General features: G+C 41.7%; 2 protein-coding genes across 2 annotated transcripts; both read left to right on the top strand.

The window, feature by feature from the left end:
- The first annotated feature begins 953 nt into the window (after positions 1 to 953).
- LOC307215033 (olfactory receptor 5G3-like) lies at positions 954 to 1,918 on the top strand. Its single transcript, XM_079974187.1, has one exon. It carries the CDS (start codon positions 984 to 986, stop codon positions 1,914 to 1,916), a length of 933 nt encoding a protein of 310 aa, XP_079830313.1. The 5' UTR covers positions 954 to 983; the 3' UTR covers positions 1,917 to 1,918.
- A 7,254-nt stretch (positions 1,919 to 9,172) lies between these two features.
- On the top strand, positions 9,173 to 14,737 carry LOC307201027 (uncharacterized protein; the record flags this gene model as incomplete). Its single annotated transcript, XM_079950159.1, has 3 exons — positions 9,173 to 10,245; positions 12,812 to 12,959; positions 13,800 to 14,737. The coding sequence occupies exons 1-3, from the start codon at positions 9,178 to 9,180 to the stop codon at positions 14,735 to 14,737; spliced, it is 2,154 nt and encodes a 717-aa protein (XP_079806285.1). The 5' UTR covers positions 9,173 to 9,177.
- Positions 14,738 to 18,414: the final 3,677 nt, after the last annotated feature.

Genomic DNA, 18,414 nt, shown 5'->3' with positions numbered 1-18,414 from the left:
TACTTTTGCTGAATTATATGTGCATGAATGCTGAATTATACATATCTACTATATTTGTTCTTGCCATTTGTTTTATTATTACTATTTCTACCTGGGGCCACTGTGGTGACTGATTCCAGGCAGAAATGCAAGAACAGCTAATTGGAATTGCCACTTCAGTTTTCAAATCCTTCAGATACCATATTACAAATTCCCAGAACGAGGTATCCCTTTTGGGCAAATCATTGGTTATATTCTCCTGTAGATACTGCTTCAGTGATACAAGCAGGAGCAAGGTGCAAGATTTCAGCTGAAGAAGTAAAAGATGGATGAGGGATTAAAACTGCTGCAAAGCCATCAGGACGTGGGTAGGCTCTCTTAGTAATTTCTGGTTTATACTGTACAGTGGTACCTCAGGTTAACTACTTAATTTGTTCTGGAGGTCCATTCTTAACCTGAAACTGTTCTTAACCTGAAGCACCACTTTAGCTAATGGGGCCTCCGGCTGCTGCCACACCACCGGAGCACAATTTCTGTTCTCATCATGAAGCAAAGATCTTAACCTGAGGTACTATTTCTGGGTTAGCGGAGTCTGTAACCTGAAGCGTATGTAACCTGAGGTACCACTGTACATTGCATTATGTCAGAAGGAGGGAATCCATATATCACTGAGGGTCATCATCAGGTGGAGGTCAGAAGTTATTTTACGTATTTCTTGCATGCAACTAAGCAGCTGGCAATAATAAGAAAATATTATTTATTGACTTCATAAAAGATAAAGGATTATAAAAATGCAAGCTTTGCCTAGTCATTGAGACTGAGTGCTGAATCAGAATCCAGAAGATGCCCTCAAAGGTAAAATTTCACCAATAACAATAGAAGGCATGAGAGCCAGTGGTACTCAAAGATTCAGAGTTTTCTGTGATATATAGTTCAATGTATGCTCTGTCATTTCAGAAATCGCTTGTCTTTTCTTCTCTACATTCTCTACAGAACTAAAAGGCATGTCAAGGGAAAATCACAGCACCATATATGAGTTCATACTTTTGGGCTTCACTGACTCACCAGAGCTGAAAATCTTGCTTTTCCTATTCTTCCTTGTAGTCTACCTCATCACCATTGTGGGGAATTTTGGGATGATCCTATTAATCAGAATCGATTCTCGACTTCACACCCCCATGTACTTCTTCCTCAGCCAACTGTCCTTCGTGGACCTCTGCTATTCTTCTGTCGTCACCCCTAAGATGTTGATGGATTTTGTCGTGAAAAGCAAAAGCATTTCCTTGCCTGGATGTGCAGCACAGATGGCTATGTTTTGTCACTTTGTGGCCACTGAAGCTTTCATCTTGGCAGCCATGGCTTACGATCGGTACGTAGCTATTTCCAAGCCTCTTCTTTATACAGTCATCATGTCCAGGAAAATTTGTGCCCAGCTGATGGTTGGACCCTATCTCGCAGGGCTACTAAATGCTACAACACATACCAGCTTAACTTTCCAGTTAACTTTCTGCAAGTCCACAATCAACCATTTCTTCTGTGACATCCCTGCAGTCATATCGCTCTCCTGCTCTGACACAAGTTTCAACATGATGGTGCTTTTGGGTCTCTCCTTCACCCTTGGAACTCTCAGTGGCTTTATTGTCATCATCTCTTACATCTACATCCTTGCAGCCACCTTGAGGATCCGCTCCAGTGATGGGAGGCACAAGGCTTTCTCTACCTGCTTTTCCCACCTCACCGCTGTCTCTCTTTTCTTTGGGAGCCTCTTCTTCATCTATGTCCGGCCCAGCTCTGGCTCCTCAGAAGATGAAGACAAAGCAGTCTCCATGTTCTACACTGTGCTGATCCCCATGTTAAACCCCTTGATCTACAGCCTAAGAAACAAAGATGTGAAAGACGCAGTCAAGAGGGTGCTTAGAATGAAACATTTCTCCTAATATGCAATTTTATTATTTTATTATTTTGAAGAAAAGTTGATGTTTCCATCCATTCGCGTTTGGGGAATTCATGAAAGGAAGTGCTTTGGAGAGAACTGAAAAATGCCTTTGCAGAGCATATAACTATCGCAGCCCAGGGTGTGGAATAGTGATTTTCTCTCCCATTTATATAAGCGGGAGGGATAGAAACAATGGGACAAAAAAATAAGATGACTACATCTCCCACGCACCTTCTGCTCTGGAATGAGCAAGGTGAAGATGCTTCTACTATAAGGGATCTTACCACCACCAGCAGCTGAGAACTACTCAACCAGGTGGTAATTCTGTGCACACTCTCCTGGGCTCAGGAAGTCTTACTTCAGAGTTGACATGTACATAACTGCACTGTTAAATGTTTAAAAAGCTAATATCTAAATAGCTAACAGTTCTAAAAATGAATTTTGCAGCAGATAAATAAATATTGCAATATAAGATGAGGGACATAGATTAATGGATCCTGGTCTAAGTAGCAGAGAAATATGCTAAATTCAATGTGATTTGGTCAATCTTCCTTGAATGGAAATTTTTGCTCTGCACTAGCATTAAGGGGGCAGGGACTACACACTAAATATAGCAAAAGCCTGGTGGCCACCTTCCTTGGTAAAAACAGCACTGGGACTAAATTTGAGGCAAAGAAGTAGCAAGGCTTCCTAGCTGCTCCTCCATGCCAAACCCTCCTTAAGGACCTAACATGACATGAATTTTGTCACATGATTATTTCCCTGGTGTGGTTGATTTTTCTTTAACAAAAAGCTAGGGTGGGGGAGAGAACAAAGAGCATTTGTGGTGCAGAGGGGAGATTCTCATGGGGACCATGATGGGGTAAAGGCTTAAAGCTCCCTACCAATCCTCTACTGTGATTCTGATCTTGCTTGCCCTCTGTCCAGTGACAGCTATTTGTTAAGAGAATATCAACCACACTGGAGCAAATGTCTAGATCAGGGTTTCCAGCTGTTTTTGGACTACAGTTCCCTGGCCACTGGTCCTGATAGCTAGGGGTGATGGGATTTGTAGTCCAAAAACATCTGGCGGTCCAAGGTTGGGAAACCCTGGTCTGAATTCACCCTGAACCTCTTTTCTTCAAACATTTCAAATGCATGCTTGGCTTCCAAATATACATTTAACCCTGCTATAGGAAAAGAGTCACAGGGGCAGGTTAAAGCATGCAAGTTGTCAGTGGGGAAAGAGTTAAGCAGATAGAGGCACATCAGCACCAGCGGCTCACTGCTCTTCAGCTGATGAGTAATCCTGTTGTGCTAATTTTGCAGTCAGTTTGCGCTCTCCTTTTCAGATACCAGAGGGTGCTTCTTGGTCTGTCTTGTACTGTACCTTCAACACTGTCATTGTCACCTATAATTCTATCCTCATGGCTGTCCTGAGAATATGCTGCAACAAGAACAAGCACAAAGCTTTCTCTCTCAGCTCAATCCATCTCAGAGTTGTATCTTTCTTTTACGGGACTCTCTTCTTTATATGTGTGTGTCCCAGCGGCAGGTCTTCAGTTGATGAGGACAAGATGGTCTCCATGTTCTACACAGTTATGATTCCCAAGTTAAACACTTTGATCTGCAGCTTCAGAAACAAAGAATTGACAGGTGCAGTGAGGCGACTGAGCAGGTTGGGGGTGAATTTTATTATAGAATAAAAAGGCATATATTGTGCTAGATTCTTTTCTCTGGTAAGTCACTAATCTCAAGTAACTAAAAGAATGGCTCTTTTGGGATTTTGTAGAAAATATTGATCTGATCCATGGAAAACCCGATTCCAGTTTGTTCTGATTCAGCAATAAACTGTGGGTCTTCCCAGGGAAAGCAGTGAGACGAGGAAAAAAATACCCACTCATTCATGGACTAGTGCCTGGAAAGAGTGGTGAGATAGACGATAGATAGATAGATAGATGATATAGATAGATAGATAGATAGATAGATAGATAGATAGATAGATAGATAGATGATAGATAGATGATAGATGATAGATAGATAGATAGATAGATAGATAGATAGATAGATAGATAGATGATAGATAGATAGATAGATAGATGATAGATAGATGATAGATGATAGATGATAGATGATAGACAGATAGATGATAGACAGATAGATGATAGTCTGCATGCTCAGTTCAGAGGAGAAATATGGCAGGTAGAGATGATGGTGCTGAGCCAAAGTACTGCCCATGACAACTAACTTTCTTTCTTTCTTTCTTTCTTTCTTTCTTTCTTTCTTTCTTTCTTTTTTCTTTTTTCTTTTTTCTTTTTTCTTTTTTCCTTTCTTCGTTCTTTCTTTCTTTCATATGCCACCCTTATCTTCCAAGGATCTCAAGGTGGTATACAGTAGTTCTCTTCCTTAGATGCAGACACAATTTCATCACAATAAAATCTTCAAGCAGTGATGTCCGGCCAGTCACTGTCCACATATTCTTTCCGAGGGAAAGGCCATAGGGGAGTGACCAGAGAGGAGGGGGCTGGCACTGGGGACCATCATTTTTGGCTTGGCAGTCAACAAGCAAAGAGCAGAGACATCACCCACAGCACCAGACTATGCATGCCTACCTATAAGTACGGAGAGTCCCATCCCCCCGCCCCGAGTTTAATGGGACTTACTTCCAGTTATGTTAATAGGATTGCTGTTTGAAGTGTTCTTTCTACTTCTTCCCCAAAGCACTGTGGTTGGAAGTAAAAAAGAGAGCTCTGATAATGTCATTTCCTGATTGGAATCTGCAGCTGTTAGTCGCAAAATTGTACCTTGCACTGCTCCACTTGGGGAAGGTTAAGAAATGTGTCAATAATACTAATATTAAAAACCACCAAGAAATCCTCCAACTCTCTGAAAATAATAATAATAATAATAATAATAATAATAATAATAATGGCATTTATATCCCACCTTTTCTCCAAGGAGTTCTCCCCTCATTTAATCCCCACAATAACTTTGTGTGACCAGGCCGTGACAGCCCCTGCCCCCAGGGATCATTAGAAAGGAATACTCTGACAACGTGTTATGGAATTAAAATTAGGCCACAACTTTATTAAACTTCCGAATGTAGGAAGACCTTGGCTTAGGCCTTGGGTGTGCATCCCTCCCAGCCCCTCAGCTGAGGTAACTGGGGCACATCAGGGTAAATGGGATGTGGGGGTGCACGCAGGGTAGTTCACTGACAACTTTTCAGTGTATGGCCAGTGACACTCATTATATAACCCCTTTTAAGAGGGGACCCTGGAATCGCCACTGCAGGGGGGTGAGTCATCACTTCACGCCTCCCTCCCCCCATTATAGGGAAGAAAAGACTAAAGGATTCCACCCAAGGCCATAAACTGCCAAAGTTGTGATGAATTGCTACAGGGAAGACAAAACCTGCCAACGTATTCCCGGTCCTTCAACAACAACCAGTCAAAGACCATAGCAGCGCCCGCTAAACAGGAAGAAAAGGTTAACCTGCAAACAGGAAAACATTAAACTAATGGAGGGTAGGGTGGGTGAATCTCCTGAGTCGACTGCATGGCTACTGTTGGCTCCACCCCCTATATATAATGGGACTGGCCCCACCTCCCAGCAATGAAACTTGACTACTTAGGCTGGGCGTGAACCTCCAAATAATAACACTGAGAGGCAGGCCAGCCCCTGTTTGCCCTGGGAACTGTAGCACCGCCCGCGATCCCACAAAGGGTACCCACAATGTAAAGTGTGAGTGCTCATTGTGATATAGATCAGGCTGAGAGGTCAAAAGTCACCCAGTGAGCTTCGTGACTGAGTGGCAATTTGAACCCTGGTCTCCCAGCCCTGACAACTACATTGCAGGCAGACAGACAGAGATATTAGTCCCAGATTCATGCCTAATCTGAGCAAATCTGCAGCCCTAGTTTGAAAGACATATTATTGCATTTGACTGTTACGCACATCACTTTTGTTGAATTATATGTATATTTGTAACCTATGTGTATTTGTAACCTATTAGTTAACCTAATACATGGTTGACTATATTTCTTATTGGCAATGTTTTTTCCTCTTGACTTTCCTACCTACTGGTGTGATTGATTCCAGAGAAAATTGCTCCATTGTAGAACAGCTAATTGCAATTGCCACTAGAGCTTTCAAATTCCTCAGAGAGTCCATATCACAAATTCCCAGAATGAGATATCCCTTTATGGCAGACCGTTGGTTATATCATCCCTGCAGATACTACTTCTGTGATAGAAGCAGGAGCACCCTGCAGAATTTCAGCTGAAGAAGCGTATGTTTGAGGAAAGGGTCTCAGAATAGATGATGGATGAAGGAATTAAACTGCAGCAAAGCCACCAGGACAATGGTAGGCTCTCTTAATTATTTCTGGCTTACACTGTACATAGCATTATGTCGGGAGGAGGCAATTTGTAGGATCATCATCAGGTGGAGGTCAGAAGTTATTTTGCATATTTTCCTGCATGCCACTAAGTAGCCGACAAAGCTCAGAAAATATTGTTTATTGGCTTCATAACAGATAAAGGATGACAAAAATGCAAACTTTGCCTAGTCATTGATTCTGAATGTTGAATCAGTATCCAGAAGATCCCCCTAAAGTTACCGTACTTTTCTGTGTACAAGACAAGTTTTTTATGATTAAATTATGTTTAAAAATTTGGTTCGTCTTATACACGGATAGTGCATTGGGTGGACGGGGGATTGGTTCCTGTCTCGGGCTGGAGATAGTAAGTGGCAATTGGGTGGATGATTGGTGGCTGCGCTGAGGTCTGGCATTGATTGGCTGTCACTGCAAAAATTGACCGGTTGATTGGCTGCTGCTGGCAGTGATGGGACAGTTGATTGTTGTTTTCGGCAATGCATAACTCAGATGGGTGAGCAATTTTCGGTCTCTCCCCCCCCCCCCCAATGAAACCCTCTACCACTTTGAGCATCCCCCCCCCCAAAAAAAAAGCTCAACAACTGTGGTCAATCCTCTCCCAAAAAAGCTCAACATCTCTCAGCAATCTCCCCCCTACCTTAATTCCGGCTAGGGATTCATCCAGCCCTGCCTTTCGCATAATGAATTCTGCATATAAGTTAAATAAGCAGGGAGACAATATACAGCCTTGTCGTACTCCTTTCCCAATTTTGAACCAATCAGTTGTTCCATATCCAGTTCTAACTGTAGCTTCTTGTCCCACATAGAGATTTCTCAGGAGACAGATGAGGTGATCAGGCACTCCCATTTCTTTAAGAACTTGCAATAGTTTGCTGTGATCGACACAGTCAAAGGCTTTTGCATAGTCAATGAAGCAGAAGTAGATGTCTTTCTGGAAGTCTCTAGCTTTCTCCATAATCCCGCGCATGTTTGCAATTTGGTGTCTGGTTCCTCTGCCCCTTTGAAATCCAGCTTGCACTTCTGGGAGTTCTTAGTCCACATACTGCTTAAGCCTGCCTTGTAGAATTTTAAGTATAACCTTGCTAGCATGTGAAATGAGTGCAATTGTGCAGTAGTTGGAGCATTCTTTGGCACTGCCCTTCTTTGGAATTGTGATGTAGACTGATCTCCAATCCTCTGGCCACTGCTGAGTTTTCCAAATTTGCTGGCATATTGAGTGTAGCACCTTAACAGCATCATCTTTTAAATTTTTAAATAGTTCAGCTGGAATATCATCACTTCCACTGGCCTTGATATTAGCAGTGCTTTCTAAGGCCCATTTGACTTCACTCTCCAGGATGTCTGGCTGAAGGTCAGCAACCATACTACCTGGGGTGTACGAGACATCCGTATCTTTCTGGTATAATTCCTCTGTGTATTCTTGCCACCTCTTCTTGATGTCCTCTGCTTCTGTTAGGTCCTTACCACTTTTGTCCTTTATTATGGTAATATTTGTACGAAATGTTCCTTTCATATCTCCAGTTTTCTTGAACAGATCTCTGGTTTTTCCCATTCTATTGTTTTCCTCTATTTCTTTGCATTGCTCATTTAAGAAGGCCTTCTTGTCTCTCCTTGCTATTTTTTGGAAATCTGCATTTAATTATTTGTGCTGACACATTAAAGGATTTATAAAACTAAAAGTGAGGAACTCAAACTATATGCTTGTTCTTCCTGTGTGTAGCAATTATTCTGTCCGTGGCGTTTCTTCCTGCCTGCCATGCCTTGGGCAGAACTGATATCCTATTGCTGTTCCAGAAATTTCTCCATCCCATGCTCTGTTGTTTTTCAGCTTTAACAACAGCTGCAAAAGTCACTCTGTCCAAATAAATATTACCTGCTTTTCGTCTCAGCTTGGGAACAAGAGTGGTCTGTCGAACTGCAGATGACTCAATAAAGAGCCCTATCAGTTCCTTGGCAGTTCACACCCCTTTCATCCTTCCTTCCAACTGAAGATATGTGAGCAATTATCCTTTCAATTAAATTAAATTCCAAGTCCTCTATGTGTTATTCAGTTCACATTGTAAATAATAAAGGATGGGGAAGAGTCAGCTCTCAGTTTCCATAGTAAATCTTTTGCAAAATAGAGCTTCCCTCCCTTTTTCCTTTTTTTACACACACAGTTCAGTTTGAAGTTATATTCCATATTTAAATTCCAATTTCTTCCATCCTTGCTTCTACAAATATAATTTGAACTAATATTCAGAGGAGGGTTGCCGAATCATAAATGTAGAGAAGAAAACTTTAAATGAAGAGACCGTAGGCTCCCCCCCCCCCGTCTTTTGCACTGAATGAAGTCTTATCTCAAGTTCAAACCTTAAAGTCCTTGCAGTTAGTTTGTTCCACAGTTTGTGATATCATCTCTTCCAGCACATGTCTGTACTTTAGTCCAATTAAGCTCTAATTAACAGGAGAACCTCTGTTTCTTAATGGTGACGTTGGAGGGTTTTTGGCAGGCCAAGTGCTTTTGTACTCAGCGACACCCTGACTCCCACATTCCATGCCGGAACAAGAGCCAGGTACCGAGACAAACTGTGAGTAAAACCCACCCAACCCCCATCCCTGGGGAAAATTTACAAGGATAATTACCCTCAATCATCATTAACACAGAGCGAAAATGGAAGCCTAAAATCAAATCATTTTAGGGTTGGCACAGACTTTGGAAGTCACTGACTCAAACCTTCTGCTCAATGTATGCTCAACACAACAAAAATAAACAAATGCATTTTAAAAATAGCTTAAGAGGGTATGTCTAAGAGGGTGGTAGTTATCATCTGCTTAGTGTTCAGTGTCCTAGTCCTAGTTCAATGACTGGCAGTGCATTTTCTAGTTTGCCTCAGGCAACAAAATGTCTTGGGTCAGCACAGTTATAACCATAGGAGGCATGATAGCCAGCAGGATACAAGGATTCAGAGTTTTCTGTGATCCAAACTTGAGTTTTACAGAAATCGCTTGTGTTTTCTTCTCTACATTCTCTACAGAACTAAAAGGCATGTCAAGGGAAAATCACAGCACCATATATGAGTTCATACTTTTGGGCTTCACTGACTCACCAGAGCTGAAAATCTTGCTTTTCCTATTCTTCCTTGTAGTCTACCTCATCACCATTGTGGGGAATCTTGGGATGATCCTATTAATCAGAATCGATTCTCGACTTCACACCCCCATGTACTTCTTCCTCAGCCAACTGTCCTTCGTGGACCTCTGCTATTCTTCCGTCGTCACCCCTAAGATGTTGATGGATTTTGTCGTGAAAAGCAAAAGCATTTCCTTGCCTGGATGTGCAGCACAGATGGCTATGTTTTGTCTCTTTGTGGCCACTGAGTGTTTCATCTTGGCAGCCATGGCTTATGATCGGTACGTAGCTATTTCCAAGCCTCTTCTCTATACAGTCATCATGTCCAGGAAAATGTGTGCCCAGCTGATGGTTGGACCATATCTTGCAGGGCTACTAAATGCTACAACACATACCAGCTTAACTTTCCAGTTAACTTTCTGCAAGTCCACAATCAACCATTTCTTCTGTGACATCCCTGCAGTCATATCGCTCTCATGCTCTGACACAAGTTTCAACTTGATGGTGCTTTTTGGTCTCTCCTTCATGTTTGGAACAGTCAGTGGCTTTATTGTCATCATCTCCTACATCTACATCCTTGCAGCCACCTTGAGGATTCGCTCCAGTGATGGGAGGCACAAGGCTTTCTCTACCTGCTTTTCCCACCTCACCGCTGTCTCTCTTTTCTTTGGGAGCCTCTTCTTCATCTATGTCCGGCCCAGCTCTGGCTCCTCAGAAGATGAAGACAAAGCAGTCTCCATGTTCTACACTGTGCTGATCCCCATGTTAAACCCCTTGATCTACAGCCTAAGAAACAAAGATGTGACAGACGCAGTCAAGAGGGTGATTAGAATGAAACATTTCTCCTGATATGCAGTTATTCATTTTTTTGCATAAAAAGTTGCTATTTCCATTCATTTGTGTTTGGGGAATTCATGAAAGGAAGTGTGTTGGCGAAGACTGTTGAAAAGGCCCCCAAACAGCATGAAACTCTGAGTCCTGGAGGTAGAATAGTAGTTTTCTTTCCCATTTATGTTTGTGGGAAGGAATTTAAATATATATATATATATCATAGGGAAAGAAAAGGACAGGAAAGCAGCTCCCATACACCTTCTGCCCTGGAAGGAGCGAAGTGAAGATTCTTCTACCATCTTATCACCACCACCTGAGGACTGCTCAATGAAGTGATAATTCTGTGCACTCTCGTCTGGGCTTGAGAAGTCTTACTTCAGAGTAGACATGTACATAACTGCACTGTTAAATGTTGAAACAGCTAATATCTAAATAGCTAACAGTTCAAGAAAGGAATTTCACAGCAAATAAATAAATATTGCAATAGAAGCAGAGGGGATACTGGTCTAAGAAGCAGAGAAATATATTCAGATCAATATGATCTGGTTCATTGAATTAAATTCAATGATCTTCATTGAATTAAATTTCAAACTCTGCACTAGCATTAAGCAGGGTACTGCACACTAAATATATGTGTGTATAGCAAAAAAAATCTATGGATGCTTTTCCCTTGGGCAAAAATTTGGACCAGCAGCGACCAGTCTCCCTGGCCCTTTCCCTGTCTGCAGCTCCTCTGCTTTAAATTCTCCTTAAGCACCAAGCTTGACATGACATTTGTCCCATGATTTCCATGATAACACAAGGTTGGAGCAGGGGAAAGAAGAAATAGCAAGTGTGGGTAGATTCTCATTGGGACTATGATGGGGCAGAGACATAAAGCCCCCTACAAACCTCTCACCTTGATTATGATCCTGTTTGCCTTTGGTGATTTGTTAAGGAAAATCAACCATCGAGTTTTGCATTGAACCTCTTTTCTTCACAAACATTTCAAATGTATGTTTGGCTTCCAAATATACATTTGGAACACTGCAAGAGGAAAAGGTTCTTAGGGGTCAGGCTAACGCCTATAAGCTTTGGGAAGGGAAACGTTAAGCATAAGCAGCAGCAGCTTTTGTTTCCAGCCTATGCATGTGTGAGATGTGTAGTTAAGCCTTAAGACCTTAAAGGGGAAATCTGGTATGTAATAAATACGTGTTTGCATGGTAGAAGGTATTTCAGGGTGGGGGGGTGGATGCTTGTTGTTTTACACTTTGGCATTTGTAAAGAAAATAATTTTTTTTAAAAAAAAGTTTATTAAATATATATATATAACTGTGTAATGTCTGTGTTTTTATTTCTTGTCTGTAAATTGATTTTATGTATATCTACATCTATCTATATGGATAAAAGGGCAGAGTTTGCAATGAGCGGCTAAGAAAAGGAAAAAATTAAATGTAATTAATTTACATGGTTAATGTAAAAATTAAAGTTAGTTAAGGGAACAGTTGGCAGAAGGTCATCATGGCTAGCTAGACATATGGGATTGATGAGGTTTCTAGCAGGAAAATCTCAGAGGCTGAAGATGCAAGTACATGCTGGGAAAGAATATCTAAAATGGCTTTGAGAATACTTGAAGAAATGCTGGAAGTTGGCTTGGAGCAAGATTATGAGCCTATATTGCTCTCTGTCCTTCTGCTTTCCATTCACCCTTCCCAAAAATAAGAATAAACAAATGCTCGCAAAGTCACCATAATACTCATGACCCAGTAAAGGCTGTTCTGGATTATCTTTCAAATGCTGAAAAGGAAGTCAATGTTTTGCATCAATGATGTATGAACGTTATCGCTCCAAACACCTTGTTATCTGCTTCCAGAAAACATTACCATTTGTGCTACTACGGCAAAACAATTCAATGCAGCATTACACCCTGCAAGAATGTCTTGCTTGCTATTCCCTCCACCTCAGGGGCTGGTGCCCATTGGATCTGGTAGGGCAGAAGGCAAAGAGGTTAACAGTAGGTGCAGCCAGAGCCAATGACAGGCGAAACCAATTAATTCTACTTTTGTCCCCATGTTCCTCCCTGCTTAGTTTTACAAGGGCAAAATTAAGGGCTCTGTTTGCCTCACCACTTTCCCCCATGAAAACCCATGGTTTAGCACTGAAATGGAACAAATGACAATTGAGTTCTCCACAGATTGTTGTTGGTTCCAATTTAGTGCTAAAGAGCAGGCTTTCCAGAGGAAAGCGCTGGGACGAAGGCAAAGCCACTCAGACTCATGGGACAAGCAGAAAACCACTTTGACCTGTGCTTTTTGAATTCAGGATACTGATGCCACCTTGAGCATATTGGAGAAAAAGTGGGATATAAATGAAATAAATAATGTCAAATGCAAGTGTTAAACAGCTTCAGATTCTATGAGGCTACATTTATTCTGAATTCAGAATGCTAATGGCATTCTAAGTAATATTCTTGTTTTTCAAGGTTAGCAGATGAAAAAGACAGGCTTTACTGTGGCCAAAGCATCTTTCATTTTTCATCAAAACATTTTTCAGTGCGATTAATGTTCATACCCAATGGAACAAAAAATAATTGCAGCTTTACCACCTGACAGTAGAAATGGGTCCTCAAAGCCCCAGACTGAAGAACTCAGAAGGATATAAAGATCTTTGCCTTTGTAAACAACCCTGGAGAGACCAAGAAAACTGGAAGATGTGCATTGAGATCCTATACAAGACTTCCCAAAGTAAGTCCCATTAAGTTCAAATGGGACTTTCTCTCCAGTGAGTACAGGTTCTCAGACCAAAGCAACTCAGAAATTGCTACAAGTTAACTTACTACCATCATTTCAATGTTCCCATTGATGTATGATTGAATCAGCGAAAGAAGTTGCCAAAAAAATTCAGTGCCACATTCCTAAGGAGGCCAGGACAATTATGGGAAGTGTATTTTGTTTTAAGTAAAAGAGATAAGAAAGTTAATGAGTCATAGGGATATGGGAAGGCTTGTGGGGATAGTTGGTTTTTGCTTCAAATTGCACAATGTGGGTTGTCTGGACACATTTTTCTCCCTCCCCGCACCTCAAATAGGATTTTTTAAAAAATCCTTCTTGTTCCATCAGTGCCCCTGCTTTTCATTACTTGCAACATTTTCCTAGCCATTGACTTCTTTAAAAGGTAGAAAGTGCATTAGGCAGAACAAGAATCTTGTAAAAAAGAAAGCAGAGAACATTATAGGTATCATTATAGGTATCGTGCATATTTTCAGAAATCATCTTTTTTTCTTAAAATAGCTTCCTAAATATGCAACAGCTAAAATAGAAAACTAGTATTTCTTTATTTTGTCTGTTCTGACCAACAGCAGCTCTCTGTGTTCCACCATCACAGAGACACTTTCCATGTCATTTGCAGCCTGATTCTCTTTTTCACTGAGACTCCAGGAATTGAATCAGGGACTTTCTTTATGCAGAGCATGAGCTGTGGCAAATCCCCTCCTCACAACCTATTGCATTCACAGCCTGTATTTCATCTACATTCCCTGCACTATAGTAGAACTTAGCTTCTACTTTTCTACACAGAGACATCGTGAATGGCCAATGTAAACCACACCATGGTGCATGAATTTATCTTTCTGGGCTTTGCTGGCTCTCCAGAGCTGCATATCCTCCTCTTCATATTCTTCCTAGTAGTCTACCTCATCACCCTCGTGGGAAATCTTGGGATGATCCTCTTAATCAGGACTGACTCCCGGCTTCACACTCCCATGTACTTCTTTCTCAGCAACTTGTCCTTTGTGGACCTCTGCTATTCTTCAGTTGTCACCCCTAAGATGTTGATGGATTTTGTTGCAGAGAGCAAAATGATTTCCTTGCCCGGGTGTGTGGCACAGATGTGGTTCTTTGGCTTCTTTTTGGGTGTCGAATGTTACCTCTTGGCTTCAATGGCCTATGATCGGTATGTGGCCATTTCTAACCCATTGTTGTATAAGGTCATCATGTCTAGGAAAGTTTGTCTCCAACTGCTGGCTGGCCCCTATTGTGTGGGGCTGCTAAATGGCATTACACACACAGCCTTAACTTTCCAGTTAACCTTCTGTCGGTTCAAGATCAATCACTTCTTCTGTGACATCCCTGCAGTGATATCGCTCTCCTGCTCAGACACACATATCAACAAGTTAGTGCTCTTTGCCATGTCCTGCACACTGGGCACTCTCAGCAGTTCTCTTGTCATCATCTCCTACATCTACATCCTCGCTGCCATCCTGAGGATCCGCTCTGCAGAGGGCCGGCGTAAGACTTTCTCCACCTGCTTCTCCCACCTCACCACCGTTTCCATCTTTTTCGGGACCCTCTTCTTTATCTATGTGGTACAGCCCAGCAACAGCTTCTCAGAAGATCAGGACAAGATGGTCTCCATGTTCTACACAGTTGTGATTCCAATGTTGAATCCCTTGATCTACAGTGTAAAGAACAAAGAAGTGAAAGATGCTGTAAAGAGAGTAATCGGGAGAAAGGGGTTCCTATGAAAATAGTGGGCCTGTCCTAGGACTCCTTCTTAAGCCTGAGGTGGTTAGACTTCAGGTTTGTGTGATCTAATTGGGATTGTTGTTAGCATGGAAGGGAAGATCTCCCAGGGTGGGAAGCTGGGAGAAGGAAGGGAAGTTCCCACGTGAGAGCTGGGAGGGTTCACCTTTCTCTGTGTTGGTCAAGTTAAGATTTACCTGTGAAAGAGGAGTTTTGTGTGCTCTTGTTTCTTTTCTTTTTTCTGTTTTTGTTTTCATTTAGATTAGTTTTTTATTGTAATGTATTAATAAAATCTTATAAACTTTTTAGAAAGAAAGAAAGAAAGAAAGAAAGAAAGAAAGAAAGAAAGAAAGAAAGAAAGGGCTTTTTCTGTGGTGACTCCCCGTTTGTGCAATGCTCTCCCCAGGGAGGCTCGCCTAGTGCCTTCATTACATATCTTTAGGCTCCAGGCAAAAACATTTTTCTTTATTCTGGCCTTGGGCTGATTAACTTTATATGTCCTTTAGGGTTGCCATGTGTCTTCTTTTTCCAGGACATGTCCTCTTTTTCAGAGCTAAAATTTCTGTCCAGGTGGATTTTTTAAATTTGCCAAAATTTCTCTGGCTATACTTTCTAGATGAGACATAGACATAGCTGATGGCCGAAGACTTGCTTTCCTCTTCTCCCCTCCTGCCCCCCTCAGCAATATGCACAGCTTCTATAGCCTATATATAGTGGGGGTATTTAAAATGAGAGTCGTCATAGCGTCCTCTTTTTCACTTTTTAAAATATGGCAACTCTAAGATTGAACTTTGGATGAAGGGCAGTATACAAATTTAATAAATAAATAAAAATAAGTGGCACACACAAACATCAACTCGAGTTGGCAAACATACTCGGGTTTTCAACATTTCCTCTGATTCAGCTTTAAAGAGCAGGTTTTTGTGGGGGGAACTCCAGAGCAAAAAGGGGGGGCACTTGCACCATCCCTGGAAAGAGTGGAGGAAAGGTACCGTAAGTTTGGATAAGCCCATAGTGGAACAAACATGTCAGGGACATGCCCAGCAGAGAGGAATCTCCAGAATTGGCTGTACCTGAGTCACCAAGAAGTAGGAGCAAGCAATTAGTGCAAAGGTGGGCCACCAGGAGGCCGGGGAGGATATGGCGTATATCTGGCCTTGGTTGGGGTCAGAAGCCAGTCGAGTCAACTGACTCTGATGGCGAAGGATGAGTTTTAGAAGCCTGGACTGCTATAAGCCTGTTATTGAGAAATAAACCTCAGCTACTTAAACTGCCAGCGTTCCGTGTCTTGTGTGGGAGACACGCTAAACCTGACAAGACACAGAACTCCTCCAAGCAACCTATTTACTGAGTATTCATCCTAATTTGTTTGCACAAAGCTTATGTGGAAGTACCGGTAATATTGTATGGGATCTCTGCTAAGCATTCATTCTGATTTGTTTGTGGAAAGGTTATATAACAATGAATTTTCATCCTGACTTGTTTGCAGGGTGTTCATATGTTTTACAATTAATCATTCAATTCAAACTTTTCAATGCAATTCCCTGTCCTCTTTCGAACCAGAAAAGGTCTTTCTTTCTTTCTAACTTCTTTTTTAAAAATTTGACGTGCTAGGCAACAGAGCACTTTAAACCACTTTAGTTGTGTAAACTTTAATTTCCTGGTATGCATTTGAATCCCTCCCTCAAAAATACTGATGATCTGGAGGCACTCATACACTTAGAATTAAAGAAGGCAAGACTTCCGGAGGTGGCGCGAACGGTAATGGCGGTCCTCTTCCACTACTGAGGAGGAAGCTCCGTGGAATTGGGTCGTCCGCTACGGCGAAGCGGAGACTCACTTTGGAAACCCACAGGCAGCAAGAGCCTGTGGTCTCGAGACTCGGTGGGCACCAGAAGCGACCCCCAAAGTGCTGAAGGAACCCCGTAAGGGGCTCCGGAACGTGGAGGGGGTAGTGGCGCTGTGAGTCGTTTAGCAATCCGCGGAGTGAAGCCGCGCTGCTGCTGCCGGTGAGCGCTGACCTCTCTTCCTGAAAACTTCTGATTCGGAAAAGCAACAACCCGTGAGTAAAGTAGGACTTTATAAAATCTGAGACTAAAAACTACTGAATTTGGCTGAAAGCGGAGCGACGTAAAAACAGGAAGTCCGTCTTCCGCTGTCACTGAACTTCAAAGCAAAGAGCTGGAGGAGTGGAGGCAAAGAAAGAAATTTTTAACTTAATTGATCTGAGCACCCATTGAATTTTCCTGTAAGCAAACAAGGACTTTAAGCATTTGATTTATGCTCTTTATCTGCATTGTGATACCTTTCTTCTATTGGAAATATAATTTGAGTAAGAACCCCAGGTGTTGGAGCTGCCTGAGCAACTGAGCTGTCAGTTTGCAGATTTGGACACTTTGAATTAAAAATTGCAACAATCTGAGGGAGTTTGGACTTGCTACTTTGAAGTAACATTTGGAATACCAGCATGCACTGTCTGAAACAATTGTGACTGCCAATATTAACTCTGCTTAAAACTTGTTATTGAAGGTTCCTGGATTTTAAACTTGACTCTAGTAATTTTACCAGAACTGATCTCTTTCCTAAAGACATTTTAAGCTCCCCCTAGAGGATTTGGGATTTATAACAGTGACATCATTTTACTTTCCTTTTCCCGGCCTCCTGTTTGATTGTTAACATCTGGGCTGTTGCTTTTTCATGGGAACAACTCAGCTTGACCTTGACTTTTAGATAACTCTGGAATGAGTGGCGCAAGAAAAAAGGGACCAAAAACCAGACAAACAACTTTAACAACTTTAACCTCAGCCTCACAGACACGTAGATCATCTGTACCTACTCTGCCTTCAGAGGAAGAAGCTGCTTCTCTGCCACAAGCAGGGGAGGGAGAAATTGAGCAATTACAATTGGAAGATATGGCCTCAGGAGCAACTGCTTCTATATTAGAGAAAATTTATGAAAAATTGGAATCTTTGGATAAGAGAGTGGAATCTTTGGATAAGAAAGCTGACGAACAAACAGCTAAAATTGACCAAAACACAGAATGCCTAAATAGATTAACTGGTCAAGTATCACAGAACGTACAAGCAATTGGAGAACTGACGGAGGCCACAGTAGAAAATCGGAAATTGGCTGAGGATACTAGCCAAAGACTTGGAAATTTAGAACAAGAGGTAAGACCACTCTGCAAACAAGTAGGTGAACACCAGACCTATCTCTCTATGATAGAACTGCGGAATAGGGAGAGTAACCTAAGGATAAGGTCGATACCAGAAGCGGAAGAAGGCAACTTAGCTGAGTTTTTGACCAAAGAATTTTCCAAGTTTTGGAATTTAGAGGAAAAGGACTTTAAAATTGTATCAGCTTTCAGGCTTGGAAGACTGGCAAAGAAAGAGAAGCCCAGAGATTGTTAGATAACATTGAGATCAAAGGAGGAAAGGGATAAGATTTTGGGCCTACACTACGAAAAGTCACTGAACATTTTGGACAAAAGAATTGAAATTTATAAAGACATTCCTAAACAACTGTTGGATCTTAGATCTGCCTACTTGGAATTGGTCAGACTGTTGAGGAGCAACTCAATTATCTTCAGGTGGGAATTTCCTCAAGGATTATCCTTTACCTTCAGAGGGAAGAAGGTCAAAATCAGAACATTGGAAGATAGAGACAAATTTCTGATTGC

The sequence above is a fragment of the Podarcis cretensis genome, assembly GCF_951804945.1.
Source record: "Podarcis cretensis genome assembly, chromosome: 1".
Classification (NCBI taxonomy): Eukaryota; Metazoa; Chordata; class Lepidosauria; order Squamata; family Lacertidae; genus Podarcis; species Podarcis cretensis.
Note: the sequence above shows the minus strand (reverse complement) of the source record. Positions and strands in the feature narration are given on the sequence as shown.

Coding starts and splice junctions, on each gene's coding strand:
- LOC307215033 (XM_079974187.1), top strand. CDS start 984: ATGTCAAGGGAAAATCACAGCACCATATATGAGTTCATACTTTTGGGC.